We start from the raw sequence: 13,386 nt of genomic DNA, 5'->3' as shown, positions 1-13,386 counted from the left end.
AATTCCACCCTATTCCACTGCTGTAGTAATCCATATTATGGCAAGAACCACTCAACTAAGTAAATAAAATAACAGTCCATCATTACTTTAAGACATTTTTCAATATAGAAGCTTCATTCAAACATCATTACGTTCAGCTCAATTAGGAAGCCACCACCATGTTTTACAGATGGGATAAGGTTCTTATGCTGGAATGCAGTGTTTGCTCATTGCCAAACATAACGCTTCTCTTTCAAGCCAAAAAATTCGATTTTGGTCTCATCTATCCACAGAACATTGTTCCAATCACCTTCTGGCTTATCCACGTGGTCTTGAGCGAACCGTAGATGGCAGCAATGTTCTTTTTGGAGAGAAGTGGCTTTTTTCCTTGCAGCGATGCACAATGCACACCACTGATGTTCAATGTCCTCCTGATGGTAGACTCTTTAACATCAACTGTAGCCACTGCAAGAGAGACCTTTTGTTTCCTAGACGTTACCCTGTGGTCCATTGTGGCCTCCCAGACTATTACACGCCTGCTCTTGGTGTGATTTTTGTTGTTCGACCACTCCTGGGGAGGGTAATAATGGAGTTGGATGTCTTCAATTTGTACACGATCTGCCTGACAGTCGACTGGTGGAGTCCAAACTCTTTAGACATGGTTTTGTAACCCTTTCCAACTTGGTGAGCATCAACAACTCTTCTTCTAAGGTCCTCAGAAATATCCTTTGTTTGAGCCATGACACACTTCCGCAAACCTGTGTTGTGAAGCTCAGAGTTTGAGAGTGAAAACCTCAACTTCTTTTCTTTAAATAAGGCAGGGCCACCCAGACCGACACTTGATTGTCATCCCATTGATTGAAACACCCGACTCTAATTTCCCCTTCAAATGAATTGATAATCCTAGAAGTTCACATACGTTTGCCATGCACAAATAGATTGATTTGATTTATTGATTGGGACAGTGTGCAGTTTTGCACTGCACTGCACTGGAGTTAGCTCGAAGCTAATTTGCATCCATAGTCCCCCACAAAGCAAAAAAAAAAACCCAAAATGCGCAAAATAGAAAATACAAAGCTACACACAACAGCGCATCACATACACCCACAATGTCAATTAGAAATTAATAATGTAAACTTGTCAAATTAAAAGCAAGACTACCTGCGCTAATGAGAAGACCATAGATGAAATTTAGACTCAGTGGTCACAGAGCTGATTGGTCTTTTAATAAGATCTTTTAATTTGGCCTTGAATGTATTGATTGAACTGCAGTTCTTCATATCATCAGGTAGGGCATTCCACTGAGTTGTGGCTTTCACAGAGAAAGCTGACTGCCCAAATGCAGTGTGACTAAATGGTATGGTACGATTTTGTATAGAGGATATTCTGGAGGATCGAATAGAACTAACTGAGTTAGTGTACACAAAGTCACATAGTGGAGGAGGGGCCAAACCATTTAAAATTTTATAAACTAGGCACAAATTTGAGAATAATCTAAAGTTCTCAAAGCTCAGTAAATTGTATTACTCCAGCACCCTAAAGTGATGGAAAACATTGGCTTTTTGTCATGAGTCTTTAGAGTTTGTTTGTATAAGGACTCAAGAGGTTTTATGGCTGTTTCTCCAGCCTACCCCCAACATGTGATGCAATAAGACATATGAGAAAGAATCATAGCATGCATAAATATCTTGGCTGTGTCCAAAGAGAGACAGCTTCTAATATGTCTAAAATTTGCTAAATTGTGCTTTATGGTTTTAACTGTTTTTTTAACATGTTTCTTACAGTTCAAATTTGGATCCAGTGTCACACCAAGATATTTAAAGTCAGTAACTATGTCAATTTTTTCACCTTTGATGAAAATATCAGCATTAGGAGGTTGTACCATAGTTTTAGAGAAAATATTTTGTATTTACCTATGTACCTTTTGTCTTGTTTACATTTAGACTCAGACATGATTGATCAAGCCAATGTGTGATCCTTTCCAATGCAATTGTTAGCTTAGCAGCAGCTAACTTGGGTGTTTCTGCATGTGTGTACACAACAGTGTCAGTGTTTGCATACATTTGTAGTTCTACATCATGAAAATGATGAGGGGAGATCACTAATATATAGGCTAAATAATAGGGGACCTAACACTGACCCTTGTGGAACACCCATTGTGCACTTCATGTTACTGGACAGTGTGTCACCAACTTTAACACATTGTATCCTATTGGAAAAATATGAAGACATCCATGCCAGTGCTCTAGATGAGAAGTTAAATTTAGAGAGTTTCGATATTAAAACATCATGATTGACTGTATCAAATGCTTTACGCAGATCTAAAAATACAGCAACTACTTCTCCTTTGTCAAGTCTTGATTCAGTTTGCTCTATTAAGTGCAACGTAGCAGTTTCGATGGAATGATTTGCTCTAAATCCAAATTGCATACAATGTAGACCAAAACTGCTTGTATTAAGAAATGTTGTCAGTTCTTTAATGACAACTTACTAAGCAACCTTTGAGAGTACTGGCAGTATAATTATGGTCTGTATTTACTGGCTTCAAGGCGGTCTCCAGATTTAAAAATAGGTGTGACAATGGCACATTTCCAGTCATCAGGAAAAGAGCTGTGTTTAAAAGACAAGTTAATTAAATGAGCAATAGGGGGAGTTAAAATATCTTTGTGCGATTTGACAAACAGTGTCAAATTGGAAAGCATCTCCACTTTAGGAACTTTTTAAGGAGCTGATGATTTTTCTTACTTGAAACTCATTTGACTCTACCTGCTCGAACATCTGACCTGTAGCATCTATAGGAACAATATCCAGTTTCTTTTTTGTAAATTTTTTTCCTAACTCATATACAGACCCAAGAAAAAAAAATGTGATTTTACTTTTTCTGTGAGTAAAAGTATCACAGCCATAGTACAGATCATCAGAGAACAGTACATCATCCCAGTTTAAGCTGTTTATTTCACTGATGAATTCTTCTTGCTTAGCTCTGGGTATGCATTGAAGGATCATTGTCGTAGTGGCCGTGGTCAGTTTTCTCACACATAGGGTGAAGTTATGATCTGATAAGCCAGTGACTGAACTATAACTTTTAGTTATTCTTTCTGGTTTGTTAGTATATATCAGATCAATTTGTGTACTGGAGCATTTTGCAATCCTAGTTGGGCCTTTTACTAGTTGTTCTAGTTGGATTTTCTCTGTGATCATTTTTAGTTTTTTCCTCTTAGTTTTATCCTCCCAGTCACATTAAAATCACCCATAAGTAATAATTCTTTGTTGAGATTGCACTCTTTCAAGACTTCTGTGAGTTGATCATAGAAAGTGTCATCTGCAGAAGGGGGCCTATAGATACCTATGATGTTAAAAGACATTTGCTGGGATAACATTATTTTTATCCCAACATATTCTAACGTGTTACCCGCATTATAAACCACGTTTACATTTGATGTTGTCTCTCACATAAAAAAGCACCCCATCTCCTCTTCCATCAGGTCTGTCTCTTCTGAAACATTGGTATCCGGGCACCGTGAGTTGTTTGTTTCAACCATGTTTCAGTCAGACAGAGAAAGTCCAGATTTGAGACACAAGATGAGTTAGCTGATTGCTCTTTGCAGGAATGCTTCTGATGTTAAAATGTCCACCGAATAGCCCCCTCGGTTTCAGCTTCAGGTCCCATAAGACTTTTGCATGATTGACAGTTTTTTTTTGTGAGAGAGACACTGGACCTATCAAGGTTTCCACAGCCCGGTAGCGAAAAGTTATTCAGTGTTTCCCCTTGGTTGACTGCTTTAGAGTGGCGGCAGCGGTGGGGGGGGGGGGGGGGGGGGGGGGGGGTTGTCATATGTGGGGCCATATGACAGAGACTCATCAGCCACACATTTCTCCATTGTCTGTTAAAGAGCGGCTGAGATTGACACTAAAATGAGAATTGCTGGTCCACCTTAAAAGTCAGTCCACCTTAAGTGAGCCTGGTCAAGTTAAGCTAACGCGTTGTTGCAAACTTCGGGGCTAACCCCCTTCAATAGATGAGTATTTTCTTGAGGAGCTGCAGCATTTATTACGTGACATACAGCCTGTACTGTACATTTACTGCCAGATTGACAACTTACTGCTAAACTTTTCCTCTGCTCTGCTTGCATTCACGTCATGTCTCTGGCGCTCGCCCTCGGCGCTCGCCCTCTGCGCTCGCGCAACTACACATGCACATTTACACACACATACACACACACGCACTGCCTTATTCCTTAAAGGAGCAACACTAGTCTTGCAAAAGAATGAAATTTTAGCAGCGGTGCTCAGAATTTTGCAGCGGCGGTGTTAACAAAGTTTAGTCTGTTAAGGGAGAGGCCTGGCTCAGACAGTTGCTGCTCATTCATCACTGGTACCAGAGGAGTCCCAGACACACTCAGGCACAAATCAGCATCAAAGTCTTGCACCACTCCAGGGGTTACTGGTCCAGGATTTAGCTGAACATCTCCGGAGAGCAGGATCAGCATGAAGAGGAGACCTGCTATTCTCCGAAATGGGCAGATGACCGGTCCACTGGATCAGTGATTCGCTCTGGTACTCAGAACCTCCTCTCCACCTCAGTGGGGAGAAAAGGCCACCATCCAAGCGGTTCGGAACCCCAGAAGATCCATGTGGCCAGGACCGTTTCCTTCAATGTTGAGATGCATGTACAGATGGTCTTGATGTTTAATCTAATGTTTACATTTGAAAACCTGGGCTGGCCTGGTAGCAGAGTTGGCAGGGGGGTGAGCTGACCATCACCCCATCCCGATGAGTGACCCCCTGTCATATGCCATCACTTCTTGAGTCCAGGGTGTATAGACAGGCTCCAGCATGCATGGATTATATTACCAGCAAGGATCCTTTAAGTTTTCGTCTTGTTTTAAAAAAAAAGTTACTCTTCTGTTAGCTTCTTTAGTGCTGCATCTCCTTTGGAATATTGGTGACATTGGATGATGTTTTCTCTTCTGTTCTTGCTGATCAATGCTATTACTTCTTCTATAGAGTCCTTTCTGAAGATTTTTGAGTGTTAATTTGCAAAACGTTCCACTTTTTTGGGTCCAAGTTTAAGATGTAATCAGGAGCTCACTCCCAGTGCAGCCACCCATTTTCCTCAATAAATGAATGAACAAGTGTAAGGTTTTTGTCTCAATTGTTTAATTGATGTCTCTTTATCTAGCTTTAGGAGTTGAATGGAAATCTGATTACGTTTTGGGTCATATTTATGCAGAAATAGAGCAAATTCTAAAGGGTTCACAAACTTTCAAGCAGCACTGTATGAATTGAGATAGCTCCTTTATTTTAAGTCACAGAACAGAAGTCTGAAGTCTCGGGTCACTGAAACTGAAGACATTTTTTCGACTTTTTTGACTTTCAGTTTCTGAGTTATAAGAAGTTTTTCTGTGCCAAGTTTTGGCTTCAAGGGCATTGGATATGAATGGATATGCTTGTCTGTGCAGTGTCACCATAGCAACCTAGATGCTGTACTGTGAAGCTATTTTTAGACCTGTTTTAAAGGTTTATTCCACCCAAATACTACTTTCTCTATAACTTTTAACTCTAATTTCACACATACATACTGACACACGCATATACACACACGCACACACATACACTGTCTTCATCAGCTCTCCCCTCCTCTTCCTCCTACTCCTATTCCTATTCTCTCCTCCTGCTACTCCTCCTCCCTCCTCCTCACCCTCCTCCTCCTTCCCCTCCTGTTCTCTCCTCCTCCTCCTTCTCATCCTCCTCTTTCTCCTCCTCTTCTCTTGTCCTCTTTCTCCTCATACTTTCTTCTTCCTCCTTCTCCTCTTCCTCATCTCCTTCTCCTCCCCCTCCTCATGTTTCTCCTCCTCTCTCTTCTTCCTTCTTCTCCTCCTGCTCCTCTTCCTCATCTCTCCTCCTCTCTCCTCCTTTTCCTGCTCCTCTTCCTCCTCTTCCTCCTTTCTCTTCTCCTTCTCCTCTTCTCTCCTCTTCTTTCCTCTCTCAATCTTCATTTTCTCAGGTCTTCCTCCTCCTCCTCTTTCTGTTCTCTTCTCCTCCTCCTCCTCCTCCTCCTCCTCAAAATAAAAGCCCCCCCAACAGTCACTCTGTGTTAACATGTTCCACATGTTTCATACATTAGGAGTTTTATTCAACTTTTAATTCCCATTCATACTTTTTGAAACTGTTTAACACAGCTAATTAAGATCTCATAATTTGACCACCCATTTTCCACTTTTCTAAATCATTCATACTCCTCCAGCTTCTTCATTCAAAGTTAAGCCAGCAATCCAGTTTAGTGCAAGCCTTTCAACTAGTCATACGGCTTCAACTTCTTCATTCAATCCAGCCTAGCATCAACCTTTCAGTAGCAAGCATTCACAATGCAATTTCTTCAGAAATTGCCTATTCTAGTTCCATATGTGTTATTTTATACTTAGGATGTCTTCTGCATTGTTCTACAATGTAGAAAATAGTAATAATAAAGAAAAACCCTTGAATGAGTAGGTATGTCCAAACTTTTGACTTGTACTGTATATGAAAAATGATGTTAACTGCAAAGTATAAAAGGACAAACTGTAGCTATGTGGAATTTGGCCCACGGGACGATATTTGCCTGCAAATCTATGTCAAGGTTATACCATTGTCAAGAACAGTGTGTCATATTAGCTCCTTGGCTACATGTGCCAGATGGATGGTGAGGTCATCATCATGAGACGTGACTACTTAACAGTGTAGTAACAGATGTGTTGGAGGACACAGTGCTGGGTTCAGGACACTCAAGTGATGGATTTTATTTTCATTGTGCTGAGATGAATAAAGTGTGTACCAGTGTACTGTTGAGTCCTGTCATGATCTCTGACCTCTCATCTTATTTGCACTCTGTCAGAGACGCATACATAATTCATACACCATCTTAAATCGGAAGGCCATGGCATGTTAACTATGTAGCCATGTTTGGCCTACTGATCATTGCCTCCTCTTTGTTCTCGCAAACTCATTTATTTAATAGTCTTCATTGGTGAGGGTGACACACCATATGGCGTTTTAATCTTAAAAGGTTCTTTTCTCATTCCCTCTCCCATGGGATGTGCAGCACAAGCAACAACCCACTAGTCATACAGCCCACACAAGTCATGCAGCCCATACACATACATGGCAGCATCACCCCCCACTTATCACATGGATGTTAATACTGTTGTTAACAGTCGCAGTCATGAGAGCTCATGAATGTTGTAAAATAGATGAAGCAGAGGAGCATATGTGTACTGACAACTAAGTGATGAAAACTTAGACATGCATTATGTATGCACATGCAATTTAGCTAACTAATGAGAATGGGAATTGTTAGAATATAGTACATCAACATTTTGCTCCTCTGTTTTATGTCTATATACAGCTGATCTGGGGGCTGCATATAGCCACATTTAAGACTTTTGAGACATTCACTACCACCTCTAATTGGATTTAATACCATTTCAACAACAAAACTAAAGCAGACAAGCTGGTAAAAGATTGTTTTGAACTGAAATTAGCAAAGAAAGTTTTGATGCTATAAATGAGCAGTGTACAGTAGGGGTGTAATAATACACAAAATTCATGGTTCGGTACAGTATGTACCTCAGTTTTGGGGTCACAGTTCAGTACAATTTCGGTACAGCTGAAAAAAAAGAAAGGTAGAAAATAACAATTTGGTCTTTTATTTTGAAAAATGTAAACATCCAACAATGGCTCATTGGTTGTAACTATTATTGACACAGTTTAGTTGTGCCGCACTGGAAACTATTGTTGAAACAGTTTATTTGTGCTGCAGTGGAAACTATTACTGACACAGTTTAATTTTGCAGCTACAACAATTTTTTAAAGACATTTTTGCTTGAAAATTGACTGGAATGATGGATTGTTTATCACAATAGTTGCCATTTAAATTTAAAAAATCTATAATTTTATCGATTACTCGACTAACAGTGGCAATTCTGTTTTCTGTAATTCTGTGGTTAGGGTTAGTACATTAACCACACTGGTCTGCAAGCAAGTATATAATTTTAGATCTTTTAGTTTTGTATTACAGTCCAACTTGGCCCTGGCTTACAATTATTTGTGTAGAAATTAGCCCTCTTACATGAACTAAATATTTTTACAGGTTTTAGTTTGATGTTTCTGCTTTTCAAAGGATGTGAGGACAACTGGAAAGAAAAACAAATGTCTTTAGTCTCTTTCTATCTGTATCTATTCACACACAGAGTTGACCTTTCCCTCACTGGGTTGGTCACAGGGAGGCAGTGGAGGCATACTGGGAGAGAGATATTTGGAGTGCAGTCTTAATTAAAAGATGCTAATGCATGCTGCTGCCTGCTGGCTACAGCCACAGCTCCATGCTTCCATATCAAATCTCTGTTAAATCCTGGATTAATGCTGCCTCCGGTTTAACAACCTGAGGAACACAATACAGCATCACCAACGCCCAAATACCCACAGAAAAACAGTCACTGCTCCAATACATTATGCTGCCTTTCACTCAGTGTGACCGATGCACAAACCTCACACTGATTGGACAGACTGCAATTATACTGTTGTCAAAGCCTGAGTTCTGCATAGCAATACAGTGGGAAGCAATAACAAGTCAGTGCACCCCTCAATAATACATTTTATTTGTTGTTTACTAAGGAGCTGACAACTGACACATTGACCTTTGTGGCCTATTGGAAAGGAATGTGTTCACTTAAGTGTTTCTTCGTTATCTGCAGAATAGAGACCTCAGACTGCTCAGGCTGTGTATCAAGCATGTTGATAGGACCTTCAGGGCACAAAAAGAAATGAGAATAATTAAAGCAAACTATTGTACGAGCTGAAAAATATCCTGCTGATACTTTATAAAAGATATGTTTATACGACAAATGTAATTAATAGTCTGCTTTTCTGTTCCTGTCAAGCACAATGAGTTGCAGTATTTTGTATTATGGACATGTTAATACAACATAGCATTTCAGTGAACATGTTAACAGTGCTCATTTGGTACACTTCCAAGTAATTATTAAACTAATTATTAAATTATAACTGTGGATAATGTTGAAAATCATGTAATAAGTTAATAACCTACCTACAATGTGTTATAATTTTGAGCATGTAACCTAATAACTTTTTGCATATAGTGTGATGACTTATTACATTAAGTGTGTACTCAAACCACACATTAGTGGGAGTCTCTTGTGCAAAAACCAGGACATCATCCCTCACTGGCCTCCCACCGATAAAACACTTATGTTTGTTAGAATGCCTGGCTAAGCTGGGGACCACATGGATACTACCACAGTCAAAAAATGAAATAGGTTATTGCATTTTTATTGTGAATTAGTTAGTGCAGGTCAATTAAATATGCAATGTGAAATGTATCTACCGGCAAGCATTAATCTCAACACATATGAATAACAAAGTTTTTTTTGTTTTGTTTTGTTTTGTTTTTACAAATAAATAATCAATTAATATTTGCTCAGGCTTAATGTAGCTTTTCCTTCAAGGAAATTTCTATTTAAAAAAAAAATAGTACTTAATTACATAAGGAAAAGTCTTGAAAATTATTTAGAAATGACAGACTGGTAAAATAAAACATTACCATAATATGTGTAATAAAACATACTAGTAAACTAAAATAATAATGGTCAAGGCAGGTGAATTTGAGACTCTAAATTGCCCATACTATAGGTGTGAATGGTTGTAACCAGTGGTGACTCATTGTGCTGTAAAACACTGGATGAGAGTGTCAGCTGCTGAAAATGGCTGAAATATTCTTTACTTCAACTTTCAGCTGGTAAATTTTCAATAGAAGTCTTCAGTTTTGATGTTGCTGACAAAAAGATACTTGCAGTCAGATAAAAGTAATGACACAACCTTATTAAAGGTATAATATGTAATTATTCCACATTAAAATGTTTAAAAACAACTAGACCTGTGTTATATATTTTGTTGAGTTGTGTACTTACATTATCCCAAATGTTTCTAACAATTTTCAAACCCAGAGAAATCTGTAATTTAATCAAAGTAACGGACTGTTACATTTGGTCGCATGTCAATGGCGTCATACCTCCTCTACCAAAGAGTAAACACGCACAAGATGCATATGGCGGTGCTGTGTTTATCCGCTACAATGGCTTCTACCAAAGAGTAACTTACACACATACAAGATAATACATTGGCATTATGGTTGTTCCACAGAAACCTTTATAAATTGACTTTTATTCAGTTTTAAACCACATTTTCATGATAAATTTAGGTCGCTTTTAGCAATATCTTTTAGCCGGAAGAAGGATTTTAGTAATTGGACGTCTGGATCTTAAGTTATCAGAGAAATAAACTGGGCAAACGTTAGCAGCAGCTCGGCTAACAGCCCCTCCAGGAAGTCTGGTGGTCACCAAACATTGTTGGAGAAATATAGATTTTTTTTTTAGGTGAAACAGCTTTAATTAGTATTTTTAACAATTTGAATCTGCATATATGCTTGTTTCTGCAGATAATTCGGCTCCCGGGAGAAACCGACCGAGTGTCTGGATCTTGCGTTATAAGAAAAATAAACTGAACAAACGTTAGCAGCAGCTCGGCTAACAGCCCGTACCGGACGTCCGGTCGTCACCGTACATCGTCAGAGAAACACTGATTTTTTAGGTAAAACAGCTTTAATTAGTATTTTAACGATTTTAATCTGTGTGTATGTTTGTCTTTAGAGAGGTGGAGACCTCTGCAGATAATTCGGCTCCCGGTAAAAACATCCCGAATGATTAACACTGGAGTAATCCTATCCCAGTGAAGCTGGTGATTTAACAACGAAGACAACAACTCCCATGATCCCTTGCTACTTCACACCGTCATCACTGTCTGTCTTTTGTTATTGTTTTGATTGAGAGACCCCCAGCGGCTGAAATTACATATTGTGCATTTGAATAAATCTAGCAAGAACTAAAGTCTTAAAAATGAAGAAAGGGCTTGCCACAAACCCATTGCATTGCTGTGGAGTGAAACAGGATTTCACTTACATTGCACACATAGTCCATCACTTTGAGGCTACAGTACTAATCAACACTTTTATATCAACAATGAATCAAATGATTATGTGTAATGTGAAAGCGGTTGCACAGTAGGATCTTTCTGCTACTTGATTTGGTTTAACAGCCTTAAACTTCACTGTTTGGTTTAGTCTCATGGCTCTTATCAAGCTCGTATCCAGCAACAGGCAGCTGTTTTCAGTGGAAAATATCTGATAAACCAACTATACACTACCTCCTCAGCACCAAACAGCAGAAAAACACAGTTGGAGACTAACTGGTGAACACACTGGAGTATTTAGCAGCTGAAGAGACAGATATTTCCCTCAGGAGTTGGTGGAGACCAAACCAGAGCTAAAAAGAGAGTTAATATTGGACTTACATTCATCAGGTGAACACAAACACGACTCCATATGAATGTTAATGTTGTTCTGTGTCTGTTGGATGTGTAAATACCTGTCAACGTTTTGTTTACAGCTTGTTCTGCTGCCCCCTTGTGCAGCTTTAAAAACTATAATACACACAAATATAGATTCTTTGATGTCTATTTGGGACTTTCAGGAATGTATTATTGTCTGACATCAGAGTGTTGCTTTTTTCATAAAGTGCAGGTGCTCACTAATATCTCTTGCAAGAATTTATTATCATAAAAAAAAAGTATTATATCTTATATACGCTATATACACCCACCATCATACACCATGTCGTTGTATATCATGAGTAGACCACACCATTTAAATTTCATGTAAATCGGATGATGTTTGTCACATAAGGCTGATTTTCTGTTGTCAGTAATTGGCTCTATGACTATGACTCAATATTGACATGTAGATGTATTCAGGCCTGGACTCTTATTAAGCATGAGAAATTTGGGGCAGATTGGACAGTGCAAATTTAAGTTACAACAACTTCCTGTTTAATGCCCTGCAAAGTTGACTGGCACGCCACGCCAAGTGCATTCCATGAAGATTAAAAAGCTTCACAATTTAGCATTACAAAGGTTTTTAGATGCCACCTGTGAAATATGAAGTCACTTGGATTAAATCTCTAGGACAGGTTCGTTAAAATACAACGCCTGTAAATTGAGAAAGCATGAGAAATTTGGTGGTTGGACAATGTACATTGAACTTATGAACAACTTGCCGTTTCATGGCAAAACATCAAAGTTTGCCACATCACCACAGCAACAGGCGTATAATGAAAACTCAAGATTTTGATAACTTTTCATCATAAAGGTCTTTATATGACACTGACAAAATTTGAAGTTGGTTGAGATAAATCTCTAGGAGGAGTTTGTTAAAATAGTAATAGCAAAGTAAATCCAATATGGCTGACTTCCTGTTTGACTTAGGGTATTGCTCCAAGAGAGTCTTTTGTGCGTCTGGACATGGTACATGTGCCCACCAAATGTCGTTCATCTACATCAAATTTACAGGTGGGGACTTTTAATCTGAAATTTTCTAGGGGGCATCCTCAAGTTATTTTGCCACACCCATGACCCATATCAGACAACTAAATACACCCCCTCTGACGCGTGTGTCAAGTTTCATGAGTTTTCAAGCATCCCTAGCCCCTTTAAAACAGCTTCCTGTTTCATGGTGAATAATGCATCGCCATGGTAACAGCTTTTGATGGAAACTCAAAAGCTTCAACATTTAGCATCATGAACTTCTTACAACTTAGCAGACCAAATTTTTGGTGGGTCTGGTTAACCTGCTAGGAGTAGTTAGTAAAAGCATGGGGCCTATAATTTTGTGTTGCCAGTAGGTGGCACTATTACTGTGATCCAATATTGGCCTGTACATGTCTTCAGACCAGGATTCTTATCAAACATGTGAAATTTAGGAAAGATCTGACCATGTGGAGTTGAATTGAAACACTTTGTTTTGCAATAGTGAAACATCGAAATTCACTGCTTCGCCACAGCAACAGCGTTCAATGAAAACTCACAATCTTCACCATATATCATCATGGTCTTAATGCTTTTCTGACCAAATTTGAAGGAGATGTGCTCAACCTGCTAGGTAGACGTTGTAAAAGTACAGCACCTGTAACTTCCTGTTGCCAGTAGGTGGCGCTATGACAATGAGTCTGTATTGACACATGGATGCATTCAGGTATGGACCTTTATCAAGCATGAGAAATTTGGGGCAGATTGGGCAATGTACATTAAAGTTATAACAACTTCCTGTTTCATGGTGAAACATCAAAGTTTGCCGTATCGCCATGGCAATAAGTGTGTTCAGCAAAAACTCAAGATTTTGATCACTTTTCATTACAAACGTCTTTAGATGACACTGACCAAATTTGAAGTTGGTTGGGTTAAAGCTCTAGAAAGAGTTCGTTAAAATGCAACGTCTGGATATGGCAAAAACTGCACCAAATT

General features: G+C 38.9%; 1 protein-coding gene across 1 annotated transcript in view; it reads right to left on the bottom strand.

Annotated features, from left to right (window-relative positions):
• Positions 1-8,617: 8,617 nt before the first annotated feature.
• The window catches only part of LOC121912573 (gamma-aminobutyric acid type B receptor subunit 1-like), a 29,887-nt gene continuing 25,118 nt past the window's right edge, over positions 8,618-13,386 (bottom strand). The window contains exon 7 of the mRNA XM_042434784.1: positions 8,618-8,761. Coding sequence (XP_042290718.1) covers positions 8,664-8,761 — 98 coding nt within the window. The 3' untranslated portion in view covers positions 8,618-8,663. The remainder of the gene's footprint in view (positions 8,762-13,386) is intronic.

This window comes from Thunnus maccoyii, chromosome 15 (genome assembly GCF_910596095.1).
Source record: "Thunnus maccoyii chromosome 15, fThuMac1.1, whole genome shotgun sequence".
Classification (NCBI taxonomy): domain Eukaryota; kingdom Metazoa; phylum Chordata; class Actinopteri; order Scombriformes; family Scombridae; genus Thunnus; species Thunnus maccoyii.
This window is presented reverse-complemented; position numbering and strand designations above follow the sequence as displayed.